Raw genomic sequence first — 27990 nt, forward strand, 5'->3', positions numbered from 1 at the left:
AAGAAAACCTGAAACTTCAGGTCCGTGGCTGTTCTTTGCTGTTTATAGCAATGCTGGTAATGCTGTTTATTGAGCAGTAAGTTCCAGTCACCTGCATTTGACCCATTGCCAATAATGAATATATTTAAATGTTTGAAAATTTCAATGGACCACGTGATATTTTTCTCCAAGTGAATATTAAAACGATGCATTGTCAAAAGTCTTTTGCTTTTCGAAATTGGTAAGCATAGAGAGCATAAGAGAGGCTGCATTTGAGATTTATTTTTTTATTTTCAGTGTAAAATTGGCCATGACTACAAGAATACCTTGGTTGATTGTGCCCATTTGGTAACTTTGACCCTTTTAATATCAGGACGAGATTGACAGCTTGAGGTCTCAGAGCAGCCAAACTTCTTCAAACATCAGTGCAGACATATTGGGGCTCCCGATTGCTTTATTGGAGGTGAAGAACCAAGAGATCGATCTCCTCAATGAACAGATATCTGTTTTGCAGGAAGAGATGAAGATGATCAGAAAAAGAGGGGTAAGTAGTTGGCACATATCATACAAAATAGTCTGAGTTGCTAAATACCATATCATCATTTGAAGGAAAAATATTTTTTGGGGACACTGGATTGTCCTTTGTTGACGAACATCTCCACATTTTCAAACACGTTTGTTGTTAAATACCTCTGTGTATTTTACTCATTTTAGAACAATAGACTGTCCAATTAATTTGACACCAAATGAAGCGGTGGTTAAATAAAATATAAATAAATTTACCTTTTCCCATCAACTCATGTTGCATCATTGGACTGTCATGGTCACAAGAAAAATATACAGCGAGTGCTGTTTCACTCCCCATCCTGTCACTTCTTTTCAATTAAATAAATATTATAAATAGGTTGAACACGCGCAGGGTCCGACATTGGATGATGACACAAACGAAGAGAAAAATCATCAAATCATCCTCAAATGGCATTGCTACATGCTAATGTCCTTTGACATCTTGTAGCCCTTCTTTAACAACGTAACGTAACATGGAAGCACACAAAACAAAAATTTATATATTATTACTTTGCTCGAGTAATCCTACTTAAATCACATTTTGGGCTACATTACTCAACTCCACCATTGTTGCCCATTTGAGTGTCTGATCAAAATTAACTCTTATAAAGTCATTTTTGCTTTCGACCACCATTTGGAAATATTGATTGGGAAATGAAGCTACTTGTTTTTACTGCCACATGTTGCGTTGCTGTTGTTGGGGTTTTTGTTGGGGGTTGATTTTTGAAATGTGCACCAATTGGTCGGACAGCTGCCGGACCACACCCACATCTGCCGCTCGACTCCACCCACCATAGCACAGAGACAAAATGATGGTAATCAATATTACGTTATGTAATTAAGCGTTATGTAACTAAAATTAAACTAGAGAGGTTCCAGGGAACCTGAACTCAACTGGTCTATATCAATATGGTTAGAATATGCATAATAGAGCCACAAACTATATCGTTTATATGTGCTAAAAATACATGACAAAAATTGATTTTCAATATGGCCGCCCTGCCGCGCCCATTTTTGGGCGTCCAATGCCCAAATGCAATCCCAAACTAGTTTATGTCTTAAAGAAGCTGCATAACAAGTTTCATCAAATTTGATCGATATTTGTGACTTTTAGAGCGTCGACGTCGAATTGTTTACAGACGATAGACTGACAGACAGACAGATGACAGACGGACGACGGACACTGGGTGTCGACAAAAACTCAGCTGGACATAGTCCAGTTGAGTTAAAAACTATTGCTAACAATACTATCATGGCCATAACCTGTAGTTTAAAATAACCTTTTTATAATTTTGGAACGGCCCCATGTTAGGTTAAGCAATCCTGACCATAGGGCGAGTCTATTTGTTCTGATATAACTGTGGGGAGGGTGACATGGATGAGAGGTGTCGAGTTAATTTTTTTAATCGTGCATTAAATGTGTGTTTTTAACACTAAATGTGTGTACATTTATATATATATATATATATATATATATATATATATATATATATATATATATATATATATATATATATATATATATATATATACACCCGAGGGCCAGTCAATACGTAACCTTAAAATGGCGATAAAAATTTGAGAATGTAATGTGTGTAGTTGTAGACGACATATGTTATATTGTTACGTTTGTAGGGGGTAAACAATGATTACCTAAGAGCCAGGTAGAGTGCATAGATAAGTGTGTTCCGACTGTCGTGAAGAAGAATAAACCTCGATGTAAAACAAGTCGGAAATTTGTGTGGATCGTATGTCATGGAAGAGCTTGTATCTTCCTCCCCATGAGGGGGGTGGGGCTTGTTAATTAGCGAGGGATTATGGGTAACTAAACCCCTGTATGTAATTGCCTCTGTTATCTTTTGCTGTGTTCCTTATGACACCGCACTACAGACACCTCGTAAGAAATCGGCCATTAACCACACTAATTGAAAACCAACCGGAAACCAGGCATCAAACACTACCGTGGATAACACTGACTTGGTGAGCACACAGGACAGGCAGGGCCATGAGCTATGCACCGAAGAGCAGTGATTGGTCCGGGGTTTGATTGGCACAAGGACTGGTAAGAAAGATGAGACTCGCTGAAAGGAACGGGGACGTCGTGGGATGACGTCAGAGCCTCAAGTACAAAATAGTTGGAGCGGTGGACATTTTGTCTCTTGGGTCTGGACTTTGTTGGTGAACGGTCGCCGAAAAGCTCTCTCTCAGCATCGACATTTTATCTCTCTTAGCATCGACATCCTCTTGGGCCTTCTCGTTTTGGATATGGTGGTGAACGGTCATGTGCCGACATTTTCCCTTCTCGTTCTGGATCCAAAGCGATCGGTCGCTATAGCTCTTGCGCAAGGAAGCTTCATCGCGAACGGTCGTGTTCCGACATCTTGCTAGTGGTCGTGAGGAGGAAGAGCTGTGGACCGAAAACTGTGGCTTCCCACGCACGGACAATGAAGATGAGCGCGGCTGGATGAATGCGGTGCGTGAGGCCTAGTTCGCTCCCACGGCAGTGCAGCGAGCGCATTTTCCCACCAAGGCCTCAGACGATCTTTGACGATTCCTGACGAGATACACTAGCCGATTTGAGCTAAGTGCCACAAATTACACGTATTTATTTTCCAGTTATTTTTTCCTTTGTCTGTATTCGGGTCTGTATCGGAGCGCTCCAATAAGGAATATATTTTAATCGTGTTTTCTTTATTACCGGCATTTTCTTTAATAAATCCGGTATTTTTGTACATTTTAATTCCGTGTTGTTTGAGTTAATTTATCCAGGTGTGAAGACGTCGGGTGGAGGCCATCCAGGTAAGTTCGTCATCCCCCTTTCCCTCGTGTGTAAAGAATATCATCAATTTTTGGATTGAACGCTTCGGAGTATTAAGCTCGTTTAGTCATCCGTGTTCACCAGAGGGTAATCACATGACAATATCTATGGGTAAGAGTCAGGTTTTGCCTGTTTTAGATCTGGCAGCATTGAGCGTACTAGGGCATGCCCGTACTATATATATATCTAAAATTATATCCCCCCCCCCCTCTATTTACATGAAATGGTTTGGTCCATTCGCAAAGCCAAAGCGAACGGCTTGCGAGTACGGTAGAACCCCCCCCCCTCTATTTACATGAAATGGTTTGGTCCATTCGCAAAGCCAAAGCGAACGGCGAACGGCTAAATCGCCATAGCTCGGTAGCTCGCTGCTCTCTGATTGGTCGAATCGTTTTTTGGACATAGCTCGGTAACTACTTGTCCGATTAATATGAAACCTTGAAAAGGCACATCCTCGGGTCCCCAGCAATATACCTGGCAAGTTTCAAGTATATCGGACCGGTAGTTGTCGAGAAACAGCGGTCGCATACACACAGAGATTAGTGGAATTATAGATAGATGACGTCAATGGAGCAGTTCCAAGAAGGCACCTCCCTTAGAAGCATGCACCAGGGAGGAGCAACGTTTTGTCATCCGTTTCTTGGGAAGTGAGGTTGTGACTCCCAGTGAAATCCATCGCAGAATGAAGATGCAATATGGTGACGCATGTTTATCGCTGCAGCAGATGTACGACTGGGACAGGAAGTTCAAAAGTGGAGTGTCCAGTGTGGCAGAAGCTGCTTGCTCGGGCCAGCCTCACACAGCCGACACCAGAAATGGTTACAGGAGTTGAGCGCGTGCTTAGGGAACACCGTCACATTACGCTGGATGAAGTGGTCTCCGAATTTGAACATTACCACGGTTCAGCAAACCATATAAATCGCAACGTGCTGGGGTGTTCCACAAAGAGTCTAGACAACTGGATTAACAAACCTGAACTAGACAACCTAGACAAACCTGAACTGTGTCTAGACAACTCACACCTGAACTGAAAGAACTGCGAGTGGACGCATGTGAAGCACTTCTGCAACGTTACGAAACAGAAGGCGACGCTTTCTTACAGCACGTAGTGACTGGGGATGAAAGCTTGGTACACTACTTTCAGCTAGAAACGAAGAGGGCAAGCAAAGAGTGGCGCCATTCAATTTCACCGAATTCCAAAAAATTCCGCACCCAGCCGTCCGCTGGAAAAGTGATGCTGACGCTCTTCTGGGATAGCCGAGGACCACTTGTAGAGCATTCCATGCCTAGAAGGACCACAGTCACCAGTGCATCATACTGCGATCTCCTTTAAAATCATCTGAAACCAGCAATTGGATCAAAACGTCATGAACTACTCACTACTGGTGTTTTGCTGCAGCATGACAATGCTCTGCCTCATACTGCCCGTGCTACATCTGCAACAATCAAGGACCTGCATTTTGAGTGTCTTCCTCATCCACCCTACTCACCAGACTTCGCTCCTTCGGGTTACCACATGTTTGGGCCATTTAAAGAGCGGCTTGGTGGGACCACTTTCCGGTCCGACAAAGAGGTCCAAGAGTCGGTGCACCAATGGCTACACAAGCAGTCAAAATGTTTTTTTTCTAGAGGAATCCAGGCCGCCTTAGTAAAGTGCTGGAAAAAATGCATTAAACGCAATGGAGATTATTTTGAAAAATAACACAGTTGTTACACACGTACATGCAATAAACAAGTTGTGAAAAATATTTTACGGTTTCTTCTTGACTGCCCCATCGTGTGTGTATATATATATATATATATATATATATATATATATATATATATATATATATATACATATATATATATATATATATATATATATATATATATATATATATATATATATGTATGTATGTATCTCAAGGACCTGCATATATATATATACATACATACAGTGAAACCTTGACTTACGACTTTAATTCGTTCTGTGACCGAGCTCGTAACTCAATTTGCTCGTTTCTCAAATTAAATTTCCCCATTAAAATGAATTGAAATGCTATTAATCCGTTCCAGCCCCCCAAAAACCACACCAATTTTTTTTGAAATATATATATATAAATATCTCGCGCTTTATATTTCACCTGTATGCAGCATACAAGTTGGCAGGATGGCCTGGACTGGAGGTACGCACACTTGACTCGAAACTGTCCAGCCTGGGTTTGAATCCCGACCCAGCTATAACCTGTCATGTCGGTGTTTCACAGGCAGGGTGATTCATCAATGTGTGTACCGCTAAACTGGGCGCCCCGTTTGCGTCCTATTAGTTGTTGGATGTTAAGGATCTCACCATGTCTTCCACAAAGAGAAGACGAGCTAACGCCGGCACTCTGAACAAGTTGTGGCCTGGCATGCTCTTCTCCTCTGCCGTTATATACGTCCTCCTCGGCATCTTTTTCCAGAAGAGCCCTGTCTCGTCACAGTTGAAGATTTGCTGGGGGATGTATCCTTCGGCTTCTATCAGTTCGGCAAAAGTTATAATAAAATCTTCAGCTGCCTTCACATCCGAGCTTGCTGCCTCACCATGCCTGACGACGGAGTGAATGCCGGTCCTCTTCTTAAAATTATCAAACCATTCAAAGCCTTTGAATGACTCTTCCGATGCCTCGTCCGTTGATGTTCCCGCCGTCTGCTGCACCAAATCCCCGTAAATGTCTCGTGCCTTCTCACAGATGATGCTCTCGGTCACGGTATCTCCTGCGAGCTGCTTCTCCGTCAACCACACAAACAACAACTTCTCCATCTCTTCATGGACAGAGGTATGGAGCTTTGAAATAATCTTAACGCCCTTGGCTGGCGTTATAGCCTTTATCGACTCCTTCTGCTTCAAAATCGTACATATCGTAGAAGTACTACGATCGTACTGCCTCGCCAAGTCGACAACACGCACATCTCGCTCATGTTTTTCGACGATTACCTGTTTTATATCCAAGCTCGCTCGCTCGTAACTCAGATCTCGGCTCGCATCACAAAGCAAAAAATCGACCGAGCGACGGCTCGTATCTCGGAAAACTCGTAAGTTGGTGCACTCGTAAGTCAAGGTTTCACTGTATATATATATATATATATATATATATATATATATAAAACACACCCTCTGTCAGAGGGTTCTCTTGAGAGCTTGACAGGCAGAGCGTATGTACATGGCAGTGACGTCATTACTTGCGCTCATTGAAAGCTGGAGAACTGAACATATATTTGGATTGGTTTGCTCCCGGCTGCATCCAGGGGATTCCATATAATGAGTGGATACCAGAGGTAATGTGGCAGATGGCACTTATTGCTCCCATTAAGGTACAGCATAGGTGGATGGGATACCTTAATGGCAATTGGTGCAGTTTTTTTAAATAAAGTGATATATATATATATATATATATATATATATATATCACTTTATTCAAAAAAACTGCACCAATCAATCCACCTCTGGCCTGGCTCGTAAGCAGGAGATAGTTTGATATTGCTTCTACAAGCCCAACAGTGCACTATTTTCTATCCTGATGAAATTATTTCGGTCCGAATGCAGGTGATAATTCACCTACTCTCTCTCTCTCCTGATCAGAAAACAATGTAGAATAATTATTTTGCTTATAATTTCTCCCACAGTCCGTGACCAGTGAGGCTCCTTCGGTGGGACGGCCACGGTCCGTGACCAATGAGGCTCCTTCGGTGCCACGGTCCGTGACCAGTGCGGCTCCTGTGGAATGGCCGTGGTCCATGACCAGTGAGGCTCCTTCGGTGGGACGGCCACGGTCCGTGACCAGTGAGTCTCCTTCGGTGGGACGGCCACGGTCCGTGACCAGTGAGGCTCCTTCGGTGGGACGGCCACGGTCCGTGACCAGTGAGGCTCCTTTGGTGGAACGGCCGCAGTCCGTGACCAGTGAAGCTCCTTTGGTGGAACGGCCGCAGTCTGTTGCTAGCACGACTCGTTCGGTGGAAAGAATGCGATCAGTAGCTAGCAGCTCATCATCTCTGGTAGACCATTCCTACTCACCTGTGCCGCTCTCAGAGAAAAGCAACAGTTGTGGTAAGATCATGGATTACAGTATGATATGAAGACTGAAAAATGATTGACCTTTTGTCTTTTAGGGGTAACAAAAAAGACCAATAATTTTTATTTTGCATATTTGCCTTTGATTTGCCTTTGATTTGTGTATATGCATATATTGTATGACAGTATAACTGCAGCCTTTCAAATCTGAAAGTTCGGTAAAGGAGGAAAGAAAAACGATGGATAATTTGTCTCTCAACTCTCTCAACTGTCCTCTCTCTCAACGATGGACAATTTGGCCAAAAATAATGGCAACCTTGCACTTTTTTCAAATAACTCACAATTTTCTCTCAAAAGAAGTTGAAATTCACAATGTATTTGGTCTCCACAATTCTTTATTTCACTGTTAATATTACAGAACCTTTGTTTATGATTCAGAACTTAATGTTATCCTTTTAAATCTGAAAATAAAAAGAAATGGCATTGGCAAAATTATTGACACCCGATACTTAATATTTGATAGCACATCCTTTGGACAAAATAACTGCAGTCAAGCCATGAATGAACGAGCTTCCTACACCTCTCTACTGGCAGTTTGTCCAACTCTTCTTGTGCAAACTTCTCCAGTTCTCCCAGATTTGAAGGGTGCCTTCTCCCAACTGCTGTTTTCAGATCTCCCCACAGGTGTTCAATGGTATTTAGATCTGGACTCGTTGCTGGCCAATTCAGAACAGTCCAGAGTTTTGTCTTGAACCATTCCTGGGTGCTTTATGAAGTGTTTTTGGGGTCATTGTCCTGCTACAAGACCCATGACCTTTGACAGAGACCCAGCTTTGTGACACTGGGTTCAACATTGTTAACAACAACGTGTCGTGTTCGGCTTGTGCCAGACATAATGCCTTGGATTTAAACCAATACGTTCATTTTTGTCTCTGATGACCACTAAACTTTTCTCACTTTTCTCAAAATATTCACGACCAGATATAGCAAGGAATTTCGAATGACCTCTGAAGACGGTGCTTCTCAACTAATGTGCCGTGACAAAGTTCCTAATCTTTCATAAATTAGAGGAAAATGAAGAGCATCACTGTGTTTTATTAATTACAAGCTACTGTTGTATTCTCAATTGTAAAGAACAACAAGAAGTAATGCCTGAAGAGGAATTTTGTGTAGCTCTTTACAACATAGAACCGAACATAACGTGCCTCTGTTCCTCAATACAGGCGCAAGTTTCTCACATGCCAAATGAAAGGTTGGTCCTTCAATTTCTGGCTTCATTGCGTCTGGAAACAGTTTTAAATATGACATACAGTGGCCTGAAAAAGTATTCACCCCCTACCAATAATGCCACATTTAGATGAACTAGTACACCCACACCGTACAGGAGCAGCAGGAAGGGTCACATTATTATTCTCTCTGGGATATCAAGATTACAGTAGATCTAGGCTTTGGCCTCAAAACTTTGGAGATGTGTTCAGTTATCGAGTTTCTTGTAGAGCACTCGCCGAGTGGGTTAAGCATTCAAGCAAGCACTCGATTTGAAACTGTTCAGGACCGGCTGGCTTGGTAAGCGCTAGCTAACTGCTTGGTAAATTAACCCACCCTGGATTTCTTGCCTTTCAGTGTATTGTTAACCAGGAGTAGCGACTGTTTGAAAAGGTAATAAATCGTGTTTGTGGTTTATAATAATTTTTTACTTCTGGTGGGCTTGCCCACAATACGCCACGATAAGCTATTTATACACATTAACACGGCATTTGTTAAAGGAGGAAAAAACCGTTGGGGAGAGGAGATATTGTTAGTATTTATATTGTTTTATAATAACATTTATATTATGCTATCATCATAAGTGTTATTACTTTTGTTATTAGAAGCAGCTTTGGAGAAATGCCACGATTAGCTATCTTAACACAGATATACATCTTAGCACTGATTTCGCCCAAGGTGGTAAACTCCCTGGGGGGAGGGGGAAAATGAAGTCATTGCAACCTCCATCGTGTGACCCTTAGTCCTCGTGTCAAGCTTGGTTGCGATTGGATAAGTAATGACCAAATGTATCGTGGTCAGACAGACAGACAGACCAAATTGCGTATTTTAGTACGATTACGAATTATGTAGAAACAATTTTTCCAAATGAACTTTTTATTAATAACTGAAGATGTCAAACTAAACACTGTTATAGTTGAAGGAGGTTACATGTCAGGAATGCCTTTAAAAAACATGTACAAATCAAAATTCACTGGTTGTAAAAGTATTCAGGCCCTAAGGTCAGTACTTGGTGGAAGCACCTTTTGCAGCAATGGCTCCTATGAGTCTTTTTCGGTCGGTCTCGACTATCTTTACAGTGATATGGTGAAATCTTTGCCCATTCTTCATGTGGAAATTGCTCTAGTTCTGCCAAATTTGATGGGGATTGTTGATGGACTGCAACCTTCAAGTCTCGCCATAAATGTTCAATTGGGTTCAAGTGAGGACTTTGACTGGGCCACTCAAGAACATTTATTTTCTTCTTCTTCAGCCACTCCAGTGAGGCTTTAGCTTTGTGCTTCGGATCATTGTTCTGCTGAAATGTGAATCTCCTACCTAGTTTCAGATTCATGGTTGACTCGAGCAGGTTTTCATCAAGGATTCTCCTGTACTTTGCACTGTACATTGTCCCTTCTATCCCAACAAGCTTGCCAGTCACTGCTGATGAAAAGCAACCCCATAACATGATGCTGCCCTTACCATGTCTGACAGTAGGTATGGTGTTGACTAGGTGACGTGTAGTGTTCGGCTTGCGCCAGACATAATGCCTTGGATTTAAACCAATACGTTCATTTTTGTCTCTGATGACCACAAAACTTTTCTCCACATGACTGCAATATCATTAAAATGCTTTTTTGCAAACTCCATATGAGCTTTTAGATGTGACCTTTTCAGTAATGGGTTCTTTCTTGCCACCTGTCCATAGAGACCAGCTTTGTGAAGGGAACGGGATATTGTTGATTGATGAATACGGACTCCCTTGTCTGACATAGAGCCTTGCAGATCTTTCAAAGTCATAGTTGGATTTATAGTGACACCGTGAACCAGTTTCCTGCTTGCCAGGCTGCTGAGTTTGGATGAGCGACCTGATCTGGGTGGAGTCTGGGTGGTATGATGTGTCTTCTACTTCTTAATGATGGATTTCACCATACTCAAGGGGATAATGAGTAACTTTGAAATGTTCTTATAACCCTCTCCTGAACAGAGCTTCTCCACTACTTTATGTTTGACTTCTTTGGAAAGCTCCTTGGTTTTCATGCTTGCCTTGTTGGTTGACCAAGTGAGTTGCACCTTAAAACTGCTTAGCGAAGTGGGAGAAATTCATTTTAAGTTAAAACACTGATTACATACAGGTGAATTGTATTACATTTATTTTGTACTCTTTCAAACAAATAATTTCCTTTAATTAGGCATATGGGTTTAGAGTTAATTAGGCAAAGAGTTTGAATACTTATGCAACTGAGAATCATCTGATTTTCTCTTTTAATCAAATGTAATGGAAAACGAAATAGTGCATTGGAGTCATCAGAAGGAACCAGAAGAAGTAAAGAGCAAAGATGGAGTCATCATGAGGAACCTGGATAGGATTCGGGTTTCAGGTGCTACTCCTCTACCCTCAAACCCATCCAGGTGCAGCGAAATGAACCTTCCAGAAAATTTTCTGCAAGAATTCACTTCTCCCAAGACAGATCGATAAAGAAAGAGAGACAAAGAAGGAGCAATAATTAGAATGAATAGAGAGAAATATGAAAAAGTAGAAAGAAATGTGAAAGAAACAAAGATGTTGGGAAGAACCCAGATAGATAGATTTCAGAATTTCATCCTCAGGCAAAAACGCAGCAACAGTTACAAGCTACCAGAGGTCCATCAGCGGGGAAGCAGAATCCACACAGCATAATATCGCAAACTTATTCACATTTTATCTGCATTTTTTTTTAGCTTTATCACTTTGGAGTAGTTTGTGAATACTCTATATATTAAGATTGATTTGACATCATAATGAAATAAAGTCAGGTGGTCAACCTGACAAGTGGTCAACAAGTGGTCAACAAGTGGTGGTCAACAAGGTCAACAACAACAACAGGCATTTTAAGGCCATTTTCCCTGCAAGAGCGGGGGTTAGCCTTGCGGTCCCCATGACAATGTTCTCCATTTTGCCCTATTTTCTGCATCTCCCCTTGTTAACCCCCTTGCCTGCATTTCTTCTTCGACCATCTTTAGCCAAGTCTTTCTCGGTCTTCCCCGTCCTCTACTTCCTTCTACATTCATTCCCATCACTCTTTTCAACCAGTCACTTTCATCCTTCCTCAACACATGACCAAACCATCTCAACCTGTTTCTCTTCACAGCATCCATCACAGGCTCTATTCCCATCATCTTTCGCAATTCATCATTTGTCTTCCTCTCTCTCAACGAAACTCCACGCATCCACCGAACCATTCGCATTTCCACCCTTTCCAGCCTTCGTTGCTGCTCTACGTTCATTACCCATGTCTCACTCCCATAAATCATAACACTTCTCACACATGCAGCATACACCTTTCCCTTCAGCTTCAATGACACTCCCCTCCTCGTCAGCACGCCACTCAGTTCCCGAAACTTCTTCCATGCACACCTCACTCGAGCAACCGTTGCTGAGTCTGATCCACCTTCTCCATTCAGCATGTCTCCAAGGTAACAAAATGTTTTCACACCTTCCAGCTTCACGCCATCTCCAAGATCCAACTCAACATTTCCTCCATCTGCAGCTCCCTCTGTGCACACCTTACACTTGAATGTAGCTGCCACACTGGTTAATGACCCTCTCAAACCACTACATTTTTGATGAACCCACTCAGCGCACATTGTACATTGAATGGAATTCACTCTGACACCCTTCCTGCACACAGCACACGGCCACTTCCCAGTTCTTTCCACCTCACCACATGCTTTACCACTTGCCATCACCTTCGTTTTTCCGATATTCACGTTCAGACCTTTTGTCTCCATACATTCCTTCCACTTGTTCATCTTCTCCTTCAGTCCATCCATACTTTCTGCAATCAACACCAGATCATCTGCATACAACTACTCCCACGGTAGACCCTCCTTTACGTTCTGAGCCAGCACCTCCATCACAGCTACAAATAGCAGTGGGCTTAGTACCGACCCCTGATGCACTCCCACCTTCACCTCAAACTCACCACTGTTCCCGTCCTTCGTCCTTACAGCTGTGCGCGCTCTTTTGTACATTGCCATCACGACTCTGATCAACCATTCCTCCACTCATAACTTCCTCAATGCCCATGTCACTACTTCACGTGGAACCCTATCGAATGCTTTCTCCAGATCTACAAACCCAAGAAACAACTTCTTCCTCTTCTCCATATACTTCTCCTGCAACTGCCTCACAATAAAAAGCGCGTCTGTCGTTCCTCTTCCTGGCATAAATCCAAACTGCATTTCGTCAATCTTCACTTTCTTCCTTATCCTCCTCTCCAACACCCTTTCCAATACCTTCATTCCATGCTCCAATAACTTTATCGCTCGATACGAGCCACAGTCCAGAGGGTCACCTTTCCCCTTGTATAGAGGGACGAGGGTACTCAGTTCCCAATCCACTGGAATGCGGCCTTCTTTCACCACCAGATTGCAGATCTCTGTCATTTTCTTCACACCCCAATTTCCCGCTGCCTTCAACATATCTCCCACAACTCCCGTCGGCCCTCCCGCTTTTCTACTCTTCATTGCTTTTATCGCTTCCTCAACTTCCTTCTCGGTTATCTTCTCTGCCGGTCCTAAAACTGGGTTACTCTCTATGTTGCCATCCCATTCATTCTCTGCATTCAACAGTATTTCCATATATCTCTTCCATCTTCCTTTAATTCCATCTGGGTCCACAACGATTTGTCCCACTTCATCCCTCAGGCAACTCACCCCCACCACATCACACCTCTCTTTCGCTATCTGCCTTGCAATCCCGAATACTGCTTTCTGACCCTCTTCCGAATCCAAGCGCTCTCCGAACATTTTCCGACATGCCTCCTGTGCCTTTGCTACCTCTTTCTTTGCAGCCTTCTTGGCTGCCTTATAACTTTCATGCTCTGCCCCCTCCGCCCCCACACCCCTCGCCCTCCGCCACTCCCTGAACTTCCCCCTCCCCTCGCCAATCTTCCCTCCAACTTCATCATCCCACCACCATGCCTCCGAGTGCCTCGGTGGTCCCTCCGTCCATCCACACACCTCACCAACGGCTCCCAACAGACCATCCCTCACTGACATCCAACCACTTTCAAGCTCAACCACATCAGCCTCCACCATACTCAGCCTCTCCTTCAATGCCTCCCTCACTGCCACCCCTCAAACCTCCACACCCTCACCCTCAGCCGGCACTTCACCCGCCGAGCTCTCCCCGCACCCCCCACCCCCATGTCGCAGACATCCAAGTGGTGCTGTGAAACAGTCTCCTCCCCCGGGATCACCTTTGTGTCCCGGAGGTGCCCCCTATCTCGCCTACGCACCAGCAGGTAGTCAACGGTTGTCGTCGACCCACCTGACGTGTATGTAACAAGCTTGTTATTCTCTTTCTGGAACTGAGTATTACAAATCAACAAATCAGCTCCATCAGCAAACTCCAAAATCCTTTCACCTTCTTCATTTCTCACACCATATCCGTAACCCCCATGAACTCCATCCCACATCCATGTGGTATCAAAATGTGAAAACTTTGGAGAGGGTGTTTTGGAGAGGGTACCTGACTTTGGAGAGGAGAGGGTACCTGACCTGAGATGAGATGAGAGGAGAGGGTAAAACTTTGGAGAGGGTACCTGACCTTTGCAGGCCACTGTATTTGACAGAAACGTTTTGAAAATGAATACGATTGTAATCTCCTTGATTAATGAATGAATTAAGAATGAATGGTAATGTGGATTTTCTTTCATAATAAAACCTCAAATTAATTAATATCATTGTTTGAAAGATTTCATAAACCACTTGGAATATTTAGTCGATTTTGAATGCACGACGTTATAATTTGTTCATCTGTTTGAAAAAATTGTGACATCTTTTTTTATTTTTCAGCTCTTCCTTCCAATGACTAGTTGTTGACGAAAGTATAATACACATTGCCATGGTAAAATTTGGTTTGATGTGCCGCGATAAGCGAGCAAATTCGAAATGTGCTGAAATTTTTTTTTAAAACGTTCAGAACCACCGTCTTAAAATAAAGGAGATTACATTCATCGAATAAGCCGGACATCCTGCACAAATTTGAGCTTCTAAGCACTAGCTCGTCCTCGTGAGTGCATTTAAAAAAAGAAAAGGTTTATGTATGTCGTTTAATCGAAGACATGGGGTGGTGTCCTTCAGAGGAGCCACAATAGAACGTCGACCACAAGGAACTCCTTTACAGCAGATTCAAAGTGTTGCAACGTCCTGAGCGGAAGTCAAGTCAGTCAAAGAGGGGAAGGAAAAGGCAAACAGAGAGGTTTAACATGTGTGACGAGAACAATTTCAGCAGCTTCCGCACAGAAGGCAGACCATGGATTTGGACGTCTCTTTTTATGGGCATTCTTGCAGTAAGGGCTGATCGTGGCAGCTTCAGGCCACAATAAGTTGAATAATACATTAACTGTTAAATAACCACGCTCGCTATTCAGAATAACACTTGTGATGTCATTTTGATGTATGTTTTATTTTTTTTATTTTTTTTAATCCATGTAAATTTCATGTTTGAGAATTGCATGGCTTTTCAGTTGAGAAAATGAATTTATTAGATGAAACAGTTGTTTTATTACTTCTCCACGAATGTTATCCTTTCCGTCATGTGTAGCATGGCATATTACCATACATATTTTATTTAAAATAGGTCCACAGAAAACTATCCTGGATGTTTGCATCAGGAGATCATGCGTTAAATATCACCGAACCGAGATACGATGTGACCATTGGAGTATTGTTTGCAGAATGTTTATGAACATTCAGGTTGTAAGGGACGTGTTTCCAATCCTGTTGAAAGTAGATGTTCCCTCACAGGAAGGCACTGACGATGTAATTCCGGAATTTGAATGTCTTGAGAAATATTCAGTGTTCGAACTCTTCCACGAGCCTTGACGTGGTATACAAAGACCCGCAAATAAACATAACTTTCGGCATTGAGATTGCACGGGTGACTTGTCATCTTAAAAAAAAAAAAATTCAAATATCAAAAATTGCAAAGAACAGCAGACTTCAGTCTGGTAGTCCAATGAATCAGGTTTTCATCATCTTAAGCCCTCAGTTTTTTAATGTTATTTATTTATTTATTTATTTTACTAAACGCTGTTATTTGTGGTGTTGGATGGCCTTGATGTGCACACAGTCACCTCGTTTTTGAATCCCCACCCAGCTGTAAACTCATCCCAGTGTTACACAGGCAGGGTGATACATCATTGTGTGTGCCGTCACTCAGATTGATGTTAATTGAACTTGGCTTCCCGCTACCAGCATTAGTTTGTTCATGTAAAAGATCCCACAGTGTCCTTCGCTAAGAGTAGGTGAGCAATTGCTGGCACCATAATCAAATATATATTCTTGATCTAACCTTTCAAATCTGTCTCCCTCCTCTAAAACTCAGTGGTGCATTGTTTAGTCTGTCTTTGGAGTATGCTCCCCTCCATCCCTTCAAATGGTGCCACAGCCAACTACGCTTGTGAGAAAGCCGAAAGCCTCAATTCTGTGTTTGCTTCCAAATATTGTGTCCCCAACACCTCACTCTTTGTAGCTACCCTAGCAAGTCACAGCCGAACTGCTCCTCGTCTCTATCTTTTGCATCTGATAAAGTGGAGAAGTTTCTAACAGCACTTGACTCTAATTATGCAACTGGACTGGATGGCAGCAGCTTGCGTGACGTAAAAACCTGCTCTGCTGCTCTTGCATATCCTCTTTCTGTGCCGTTCACCTTGTCATTTGTCCTAGATAATCTTCCATCTGTTTGGAAAACAGCCAACTTCACCACATTACATAAAAAGGTGCAAAAACGGATTCCCTTAACTGCAGACCAATTCGCTTGCTTCCAATCATCAGCAACGTCATCATCGCAGTTGACAAAAATTGCTCCTTTTCTCCAACGACCTCATCTCAGATCTTCAACTCTCATTCAGATGAGGTCATTCTATCCTGGGCATGCTGCTGCTACTTTCCCAACAATGGATGGAGGCTCTCAATGTCAGACATGAGAACAGGGCCGTATCTCTAGGCACAGCTCGAGCTTTCGTTATTCTGGCATCCTGTTTTGCTCTCCAAATTCTCTGTGCATGGTAAAGTCAACTCCACTCGTGGGTTATTGACTTGCTCTACTCTCATAGCCAACGTGTGGCACTCAACGGAATCCTTTAATCTCTCCCTGTCAAGGCTGTCGTGCCTCATGGCAGTGTTCTAAGCCCATTCCAATTCCTTATCATCATAAATTATCTCCCTGACTCTCTGGAAAATCCTCTTTTATATATTTGCTGATGTCTCCACTCTGCTGTGACATTCCTCATCCTACAGCAAGACAGGCAACAGTCCCTTCCCTCGCTTCAGCGCTTGAATAATCACAAACTGGTCAAACACTTGGAATATGTCTTTCAATCCTGACAAATCTCACACTCACTCACCCTCTCTCTCCAAAAGGACCGTCTGGTAAACACTCCTATCTACTTTCTTAACAATCCTTTTGAAGAAGTACAGTCACTTAAACACTTGGGTCTCACTATCAGCCATGATCTTTCTTGGGCAAACTACATTTCAAAGTTGACTTCCAAAACCAGATGCCGAGGCATCCTCCATCGTACAAATTCCTTCCTTTGGCACACCTGAACTCCTGTCCACCTACATGGCCTTCATCCACAGCTTGATGGAGTACTGCTCTCCCCTCTGGGCTGGTGCCCCTGCCTTGCTCAGCTTGATGCCATGGAAACCAAGGCCTTCAAGATTATTGGAATCTCCACAATAAAGCTGAGTTTATGGGCCTATCACCTTCCCATCGCAGGCAGGTTGGTGACATCTCTGTCTTCTACCGCCTCCTTTCTGGTCTTGCACCCTGTGCTCTCTCCGTGATTTGTCTCTTTTGTTCCACCTGTGGAACCAACTTCCACATTCTCTTCAATCTCATTCTTCTTTTCAGGGCTTCAAGACGGCTGTTCACCACCATCTCAGATCATCCCGAATCCAAAATCATGATCTCCTCTACCTCCTCCACCCCATTTCCCCACAAATTTGTAATTTTTCCTTCCTGAGAGTTTGATTCTGTATCCATTTTGTTACCCCCTGCATTCATTCTTCCCTACCCCTCAGCCCTCATCCATATCCGCATCCCTTGTTTGTCAGTCTGTATATTTTGACCCTCGGACCTGCTGTTGGCATTTCCCTTCTCTTTCTGTTGTTCATTTTGGTCTGTTGTGTGCTGATCCATTCTGTGTTCTAGCTCTGACATGAGCCTGGACTTTGCATACAAAACAAGACCGAAAGTCTAACAGCGGCGTAGCCGGGCTTGTAAAATAGTATAAACCACAAACATATGATTAGCTTTTTAAACTGTCGCTAATGCTGTTTATAACATTAAACAAAGAAATTTGGAGGAATTAAGACATCTATGAGGTAGGTTTTACTTACAGAACTGAGGCAAGATCTACTGTAATCTATATATCCCACAAAGGTTGGGTTAATAAATGCTATCAAAAATCCGAGGCGAATTCCTTGGTTCCACGGTTGTTAGTACCGTACACCGCTTATAATTGATTCATGAACCATGGTCATATTTTATGGTCATATTTACTCTATTAGTATAATTACTATTACGAAAACGATACACTACAGTATTAAGAAACCTGGGCTTAATTTGTCCAAAGGTGAGGCATTGAGCCTAAGGCCTATACGTACGGTATTGTTGGAAGAGCCATAACGCCGATGCTTTCGATATTTGATGGTCATTTAAACCGAATGGTTCGGTGGATGTGCGGAGTATCGTTGAGAGAGAGGAAGACAAATGATGAATTGCGAAAGATGATGGGAATAGAGCCTGTGATTGATGCTGTGAAGAGGAACAGGTTGAGATGGTCTGGTCATGTGTTGAAGTATGAAAGTGACTGGTTGAGAAGAGTGATGGAAATGAATGTAGAAGGAAGTAGAGGACGGGGAAGACCGAGAAAGACTTGGCTAAAGATGGTGGAAGAAGAAATGCGGGCAAGGGGGTTAACAAGGAGAGATGCAGAAAATAGGGCAAAATGGAGAAGATTGTAATGGGGACCGCAAGGCTAACCCCCGCTCTAGCAGGGAAAATGGCCTTAAAATGCATGTTGTTGTTGTATTTAAACAATCGGTTTCTTTGTGTTTTACACTGAATGAAAAACATAAAGGTAGAGCATGGCAATTGTGATGTATGCAATGTTCGACGATGTGTTCAGACTGAACGACATTGGAATCAAAATGCCGGAGTGTGGAGAGTCAGCCGCCGTACCGCCGTAATGACATCAGACGTAATCACATCACCCTGTCATGTGACCAGATCCTCAGCTCTGATTGGTATATGTTTGAGGGGACATACATACATACATACATACATATGGACGGACGGACAAACGCTGTTCTAGATGGCTTTGCCCTATTGGCTACGCTGTAAAAACAACCTGCAGAGGGCATTGTATCAGCAGTACAGGCGTTATTCCTTCGGCCAATGATGCGAGTCCACAGCCTTGTGCTGCATCCAAAAGAAAACCTTCATTTTTAGTCAAAACTCGTGCCTTCCCACCAATTTAAATTTTGCAAATCAATTTCAATGATTCTCCCTGTAGTGGGGAGGGGCGTGTAGCTGCTTTGCGATTGTTATTTCGTTCATGTGGTAATTTGTTTTCGATATATTGTTTTTTGATCCAAGTTGGCCACGGTTATTGGCCCAGGCTGAGAATTTCATGTTTTTAGACGTTCTGATTTTAATTCCTCCTTGGCTGGTGTATCCTTCTGCAGTTTCCTCTGTGATTGGGCAATAACGTGCTTGTTCCTTTGTCTTTTTAACCATTTTCTTCTTCTTTAATGGCCCCAATTATTCCCAGGTTATTGTGGGGATGGCTGGGGGAAGCTTGTTCCCAAGTCTTTCACGAACCTTCTGGCCAGGCCTGACGTTCGACGAAGTAGTTAGGGCAGGAATTCGGAATTTGTTCATTGTGCTGGCGTTTGCTCGCCTGCTCTGCGTGAAGGACATTGTGGGATCTTTACCGTCCACCAACTAATGCCGGTAGACGGGACTCACGTTTAACATCCATCCGGGGGAAGGCACACATATTGATGAATCGCGCTGTCTGTAAAACGTTTGACGGTTTCTAGCTGTGTCGGGATTCAGACCCAGGCTGGATAGCTTCGAGGCGAGTGTGCGTACCTCTACGCCATCCTGCCATGCCCTCTTTTAACCATTTTTAAACTTTAATTTTTTTCATGAGTATTTGCTCCTTTTTTGACCTTGGATATTTGTTGCTGCTCTTCAACTACTGAAGTTTTCAGCCATGCCAGTGTTTTTGGTTTGTTATGCCTCTTGTAAAAATAACCTAATATTAAATTGCATGCCACCTCGTTTGGCTTTTCAATAATTTTCTGCCACTTCTTCAACATCCCCATTCCCCAATTATTCCCAAGTTGTGATGTCGGCTGGAGGGAACGGTTTGTCCCAAATTTTTCTTGAACCGGCTGGCCAGGATTGACATTGGGATGTGGCAGGAATTTCTAATTTGTTCAGGGTGCCGGTAATAACTCACCTACTGTTTCCGAAAGACATGGTGTGATCTTTAACATCCACCAATGATCAGTGCTGAAAGGCAGATTCTCTCACTTAATGTCCTTCTGATGGTTCGCTCATTCATGTATTTCCCTGCATTTAAAACACCAGGATGACAGTTTATTGTTGAGCCAACATTCGGGCCAGGTGAGACGGAAAGTAAGCTATCCAACACTTCGTACATGAAACGTCCAAGACTAAACTCTGATAAAGGGTTAACGCTTGAAATGTCATTCGTATGCAGTACCTTGTTTCACACTGATAAATATGTTTTTTGTCAACTTTTAGTTGCTGAATCCATTGTTTATCTTATTCACCAATACTCGCCTTCACAATAAATTCTTCCTTTGACCTGGCTGTCGTTTTTGCAGCTTCTGATCTTTCTCGATGCCTCCACATGGAAATGGAGACAGCAGAACATTTGGATGCCAAACTAGCTGAACATGTCCACCGCTGGCTTCACCAACAGGTCCCTAACTCAGGAACTTCGAATGACGTCCTTGCACAAAGTGAAGAAACCTTTCCAGATGTGGCACTTCCTGTGCCGATGCAGGTAATGTGATTGCAATCGTGGTAGTGTGTGTATGCATGTCGTTGATTGTAATTACCCTCGCCAAAGGAGAGGGTATTGCATTTGAGTCTGTCTGTTTGTTTGTCTGTCTGCTTGTTTGTCCACACAGAATAAATATAATTTTCTCTGCAACTGTTGGTCCGTTGGACAGGAAATCTTCACCATAGGTGCAACTCTACCTGTAGAATTTTAAAATGATAATTATGACGTCATAGGTCACGTGGTATGGGCGCCATCTTGGAAAAACTGAAAAACTTTGCATCTCTACTCCGAAAGCGGTGCACAGAAAAAAAATGAGATATGGCTCATTGTAAAGAACTCTCCATGGGGAATAACATATGTTAATGATGTCATAGGTTTCTCCATTGTGACGTCATAATTCGACAAGTACAAAACTTCATCCGATCATAAATTGGTGGAGGTAAAAAATCATGACGTCATCGGTCACGTGGTTCGACCGTCATATTTATTTTAACGCAAAAGCCTTTAAAAACACGAAAAACACGTCCTGGCGAGGGTCCACAATCTCTGATTGCTCTTTCTGGTTTCCATATGTGGCTACGTGATTGTTATCTCTCAGGGCTCAAAGTATGTGCCTCCATTTTAATAAAGGATCATGATTAATGTACCAAGCTGAAGTTTTCTTGTTCTCAAAATTTTGTTCTGATGGCTCTTTTGAGGATCGTCACCGAGCCTCGCACAACTTCCAACTGTAGTTCTTTTGTAGTAATATTCCCAGGGATGTTTTTCCAAGATCTCTGTGAGGTTTTTCTTTATTCCCATTGCTCCAATTATCTCTGGCACAGTTTCAGTACTCCGCAGTTTCCAATATCATAGCCTCGTTCAAGCGACGACTCTATGACCTTAGAGCCGCCGCGCACCAGCACCAAGTCGTTTGGCGAGAAATCCTTTTCCTTTGCTGCACCTCTGCTCTGGAATGACTTGCCTTCCTCTGTTCGACATGTTGACTCTCTTCCTGCCTTTAAAACCTCCCTCAAAACCTATCTGTTTCACAAGTCTTTCAAAGTCTAAGTCCTGTTTTCCCTTTGGTTTGAGGTGGGACAGAGATCGAGAGTATGTCTGTGTACATGTGTGGGGGAGGGAGGGGAGGAGGAGGGGGGAGTATACATCTGTGGGTTTTGAATGGGGAGGGAGAGGAATAGGGCAAGAGTGAAGGTGTGTCTGTGTGTGTGTATGTTTGTGTGTGTGTGTGTGCGGTGTGTGTGCATTCGCATGATAATGTAAAGCGCCATGAGGGTAGTTTACTCTGCTTGATGGGGCTATATAAGACTCCTTTATTATTATTATTATTATTATTATTATTATTACTAGGACGTGCCCGTACGTGGGTGCCCGTTCCTTGGCAAAAAAAAAAAAAAAAAATGTCTTCGCCCATGCATGCATGGGCGTGCCCATGGGCCCATGGGCGTGCCCGTAAGTGCGTGATGTGACCGTACAATGAATGTATCGTCCCGACGCCGCAGCTCGGATGGCGCTGCAGTTAATCGGGCCTGTATCGGCAGAGTTATTATAAACGTGTACTACAATCGATCGTACCTTACAGCGTCTGCTCGCCACGTTCAGCATCAGTACGTCGTCACTATGACTATCCGTAAGTCCGGAAGTGACGTCCTCATTTGACTGTCCGGAAGGTCGCATATCGCAGTTACGATGAATCGCAAATTAGTTTTAATTAGTTTTAAAACATAGTTTAACGCCAACATAGCGCCAACATAGTTTGCCAACGTGAAATAAATGAATACGCTCTCAAATGTGCCGTCCGAGGCAGAGTCTGTTCGCCACGTTCGGCACACGTGATAGCTCGCTGCTCTCTGATTGGTTGAATCGTTTTTTGGACATAGCTCGGTAACTACTTCTCCGATTAATATGAAACCTTGAAAAGGCACATCCTCAGGTCCCCAGCAATATACCTGGCAAGTTTCAAGTATATCGGACCCGTGGTTGTCGAGAAACAGCGGTCACAGACACACATACACACACACATACACACACACATACACACATACACACACACAGACACACACACAGACACACACACAGAGATTACTGGAATTATAGATAGATATCTTTTCTCTTCATTTTTGAGATCCTGGTATTTGGTAATTTCTTGATTTCTGTGTTGTTTAGACATGGGGCTAGGCCCGGTTTTATTACAGGTGGGAATAAATTTCTCAATGGTGAGATTTAATTTGACCATCAGTTCAAAGCTCATTCTTGATGATCTATTTATTTTCTGCTCATTATAGGAGGCAATGCAACTGGTGCAGCAGGAGGGATTTCGCCTCCTTGCTCTTTCTCAGCAGCCAGTACAAATTTCCGCTGGCCTGGAGCAAATGGAGACTGAGAAAATGGAGGCATATCTGCAGTGCCCATCTCTTCCAGAGGCAAAAGATGAGGGATCTGAATCTAGTTTCCAAGAGCGGAATGCCTCTGGGGTCAAAGGTTCAAGGAACACTTTGTTGCAGGAGAAGTCTGTGCTTCTGCAGAACACTCACTCCGTGCAGCGCCAGCTCGCCATACCCGTTCATCCAGCTGCGGTGATTATCTTTATGTTATATGCAGAGAGCCAGATATATGCGGTGGCCCTCTTTTGAAATGCATGGCTGTTGCTGCTGATTTTGCATCATTGGAGAGGTTCATGATGCTGTGGTCTTTGGTTTGGTCTGATGGTCTGACATTATACAGTACGCTTCTTTCTCTCTTTGAAACATTGACTTAAGGTCGATAAGCATATGAAACACGAAATAAACATTTTATAAATACTAGTACATCCACTCACTACAGGAGTGGCAGGGGGCATCGTGTTGTTATGCTTATTGCTTTAATAAAATCTACTTCCGTTAGGGTGTCAGGGGCCATATCACACGTCACAAAAACCCCTTGGGGAGGGGGGATATTGTTTTGAAACAATATTCATATTATGCTATTATCATTAATGTTATTACTTTTGTTATAAGACATTGCCTTGGAAAAACGCCACGATAAGCCGTAACATGGCGTTTGCCCAAGGAGGAAAACTCCCTTGATTAGGGAGGATAGCGAGCGGCCTTGTGAAATGGCCCGATAAGTATACACCTTAACATGGATTTCACTCAAGGTAGAAAACAACCTTGGTGAGGGGTTTGGGGGAAACGAAGTCGCCACAACCTCCAATCGTGTGACCCTTAGTCCTACTGTCAAATTTGGTTGAGATTGGATGAGTAACAACCGAATGTATTGCGGTCAGACAGACAGACAAACACCAACTTATGTATTTTAGTGTGCTTGTTCGGTTGGGTTGATTTGTAATACTCAGTTCCAGAAAGGGGATAATAAACTTGTTACATACACGTCAGGTGGGTCGACGACAACCGTTGACGACCTGATGGTGCGTCGGCGAGATAGGGGGCACCTCCAGGACACAAAGGTGATCCCGGGGGAGGAGGCTGTTTCACAGCACCACTTGGTTGTCTACGACATAAGGGTGAAAGGTGCGAGGACAGCTCGGCGGGTGAAGTACCAACCGAGAATGAAGGTGTGGAGGTTGAAAGAGGTGACAGTAAGGGAGGCGTTAAAAGAGAGGCTGAGAAGGGTAGAGGATGATGTGGTTGAGCTTGAACGTGGTTGGATGTCAATATAAGATAGTCTGTTGGGAGCCGTTGGTGAGGTATGTGGATGGACCAAAGGACCACCGAGGCACTCGGAAACATGGTGGTGGGATGATGAAGTTGGAAAGAGGATTGACGAGAAGAGGAAGAAGTTCAAGGGGTGGCAGAAGGCGAAGGGTGAGCAGAAAAAGCAGAACATGAAAGTTATAATGCAGCCAAGAGGGCTGCAAAGAAAGAGGTAGCAAAGGCGCAGGAGGCATGTACGAAAATGTTCGGAGAACGCTTGGATTCGGAAGAGGGTCAGAGAGCGGTATTCAGGATTGCAAAGCAGATAGCAAAAGAGAGGTGTGATGTGATGGGGGCGAGTTGCTTGAAGGATGAAGTGGGCCAAATCGTTGTGGACCCAGATGGAATTAAAGGAAGATGGAAAAGATATATGGAAATGCTGTTGAATATAGAGAATGAATGGGATGGCAACATAGAGAGTAACCCAGTTTTAGGACCGCCAGAGAAGATAACTGAGAAGGAAGTTGAGGAAGCGATAAAAGCAATGAAGAGTAGAAAAGCGGGAGGGCCGACGGGAGTTGTGGGAGATATGTTGAAGGCAGCAGGAAGTTTGTTTTTTTTTGTTTTTTTTTTTGTTTTGTTTTTTTGTATACAAGATCGAGGCTCGTGAAAGAGCGAACATTAATCACACAGAAAGACAAACAGACACATAAAACAAATAACATCGGGAGCGGTAGACAAGATGGGGAGAGAGGGGGAAGGACACAAACACAACATTTGAGAGCAGGGACCGAGAGACATGGAGACATCGAGAGATCTGTGGGAGGGAGAGGGCTTTGGGGGGGAGGCATGTGAAGGGGGGGAGGCATGTGAAGGGGGGGGAGAGGTATAAACATATGGACACTGCCAGGATTTCCAGGAAATAAGTTGGAATTTCAAACAAGGTGGATCTGGGGTGAATTAGTGGGGGTAGAAAAGATCAAGGTTATGGATGGGGGAAGATAAGAGATGGTGGTGAACAGCTGTTTTAAAGACCTGGAGGGAGGAGAGGGATTGAAGGGAGTGTGGGAGTTTGTTCCACAGGCGGGAGAAAAGAGGAATGAAAGAGTGAAGGTGAGCAGAGAGCCGAGATTTCGGCAGTTTAACCATCAGAGGGTTGCTGGCAGATCTTGTGCGACCTGTAGGAATATTTGGGGGACAGAGCACAGAGAGAGCTGGGGGAGCAAGTTGGGGTGTGAAGAGAATGACAGAGATCTGTTATCTGGTGGTGAAAGAAGGCCGCATTCCAGTGGATTGGGAACTGAGTACCCTCGTCCCTCTATACAAGGGGAAAGGTGACCCTCTGGAGTGTGGCTCGTACCGAGCGATAAAGTTATTGGAGCATGGAATGAAGGTATTGGAAAGGGTGTTGGAGAGGAGGATAAGGAAGAAGGTGAAGACCGACAAAATGCAGTTTGGATTTATGCCAGGAAGAGGAACGACAGACGCCCTCTTTATTGTGAGGCAGTTGCAGGAGAAGTACATGGAGAAGAGGAAGAAGTTGTTTCTTAGGTTTGTTGATCTGGAGAAAGCATTCGATAGGGTTCCACGCGAAGTATTGACATGGGCATTGAGGAAGTTAGAAGTGGAGGAATGGTTGATCAGAGTAGTGATGGCAATGTAAAAAAGAGCGCGCACAGCTGTAAGGACGAAGGACGGGAACAGTGGTGAGTTTGAGGTGAAGGTGGGAGTGCATCAGGGGTCGGTACTAAGTCCACTACTATTTGTAGCTGTGATGGAAGTGCTGGCTCAGAACGTAAAGGAGGGTTTACCGTGGGAGTTGTTGTATGCAGATGATCTGGTGTTGATTGCGGAAAGTATGGATGGACTGAAGGAAAAGATGAACAAGTGGAAGGAATGTATGGAGACAAAAGGTCTGAAGGTGAATATAGGAAAGGCGAAGGTGATGGCAAGTGGTAAAGCATGTGGTGAGGTGGAAAGAACTGGGAAGTGGCCATGTGCTGTGTGCAGGAAGGGTGTCGGAGTGAACTCCATTCAATGTACAATGTGCGCTGAGTGGGTTCATCAAAAATGTAGCGGTCTGAGAGGGTCATTAACCAGTGTGGCAGCTACATTCAAATGTAAGGTGTGCACAGAGGGAGCTGCAGATGGAGGAAATGTTGAGTTGGATCTTGGAGACGGCGTGAAGCTGGAAGGTGTGAAAACATTTTGCTACCTAGGAGACATGCTGAATGGAGAAGGTGGATCAGACTTGGCAACGGTTGCTAGAGTGAGATGTGCATGGAAGAAGTTTCGGGAACTGAGTGGCGTGCTGATGAGGAGGAGAGTGTCGTTGAAGCTGAAGAGAAAGGTGTATGCTGTATGTGTGAGAAGTGTTATGATTTATGGGAGCGAGACATGGGTCATGAATGTAGAGCAGCAACGAAAGCTGGAAAGGGTGGAAATGCGAATGGTACGGTGAATGTGCGAAGTATCGTTGAGAGAGAGGAAGACAAATGATGAATTGCGAAAGATGATGGGAATAGATCCTGTGATTGATGCTGTGAAGAGGAACAGGTTGAGATGGTTTGGTCATGTGGTGAGGAAGGATGAAAGTGACTGGTTGAGAAGAGTGATGGAAATGAATGTAGAAGGAAGTAGAGGATGGGGAAGACCGAGAACGACTTGGCTAAAGATGGTGGAAGAAGAAATGCGGGCAAGGGGGTAAACAAGGAGAGATGCAGAAATAGGGCAAAATGGAGCAGATTGTCATGGGGACCGCAAGGCTAACCCCCGCTCTAGCAGGGAAAATGGCCTTAAAATGCATGTTGTTGTTGTTCGGTTGGGTCGGAAGTTTATTTTGTCTAAAATTATCTACGTATAGTGTCTTAGGCTCAAGGGACTTTTATGCTTTGGCAAGGATATGAGGAGTCAACAGCATACTGTACGTGAAAATAATTTACAAGGCACAGTATTTGGGATTTGAATCTGGGACCAAATGAGCGATGTGTTCAGATGGGGATACCAAACATGTACTCTGACACTTTATAGTGCCTCAGTCTTTGTAGCCCTGTTAAAGGTAATATTGAATGATCCTCAGCCCCATTCATTAATGGGTATAGGGAAGTGTTTTAGATACCCACAAAATAAACTGGAAAAAAAAACAATTTTATTCATTCAAAATGGCAACAGGATTTGAACAGCACCGGGCAATGCCGGGTACCCCTGCTGGTACTCGATATATTCCACAATAATATTTGGTCTGCTGGATTTCTTTTTGTGTGCTTTTGGCAAACAAGATGTTTGTATTTGGGTGATGTGCATGAATCATGTCCTGCAACTGAGCTCACCATTCAGGCTGAAGATTTGGGATGTGTGCTGCAGGCTACTGCGAAGGTTCCAGCACACCATGAACTTAATATGGCAGATCGTCACAGTTTGCTTGAGGAAATGGGGGCTCTGCGTTCTCAGTGTCGGTTGACCGAACTACGGCTACAGGAACAGTTATTGTTGCTGGACGAAGAGAAATCTCACCAGGAACACTGCAGACAAGTTCATGAGCAACAGACGAAGAGGCAAAGTATGTGCAATATGTGTAAAACACAGATCCTGCACATATTTTGGCATTTTCTTTATGTG

General features: G+C 43.6%; 1 protein-coding gene across 1 annotated transcript in view; it reads left to right on the top strand.

Annotated features, from left to right (window-relative positions):
- The window catches only part of LOC137434016 (uncharacterized), a 155711-nt gene that overhangs the window by 85316 nt on the left and 42405 nt on the right, over positions 1–27990 (top strand). The window contains exons 20-25 of the mRNA XM_078785840.1: positions 1–20; positions 353–523; positions 7013–7433; positions 20559–20740; positions 23026–23316; positions 27736–27931. The exon at positions 1–20 is cut by the window's left edge and continues 100 nt beyond it. Of these exons, the coding sequence (XP_078641966.1) occupies positions 1–20; positions 353–523; positions 7013–7433; positions 20559–20740; positions 23026–23316; positions 27736–27931 (1281 nt within the window). The remainder of the gene's footprint in view (positions 21–352; positions 524–7012; positions 7434–20558; positions 20741–23025; positions 23317–27735; positions 27932–27990) is intronic.

The sequence above is a fragment of the Myxine glutinosa genome, chromosome 10 (genome assembly GCF_964187855.1).
Source record: "Myxine glutinosa chromosome 10, kmMyxGlut1.1, whole genome shotgun sequence".
Taxonomy (NCBI): Eukaryota; Metazoa; Chordata; class Myxini; order Myxiniformes; family Myxinidae; genus Myxine; species Myxine glutinosa.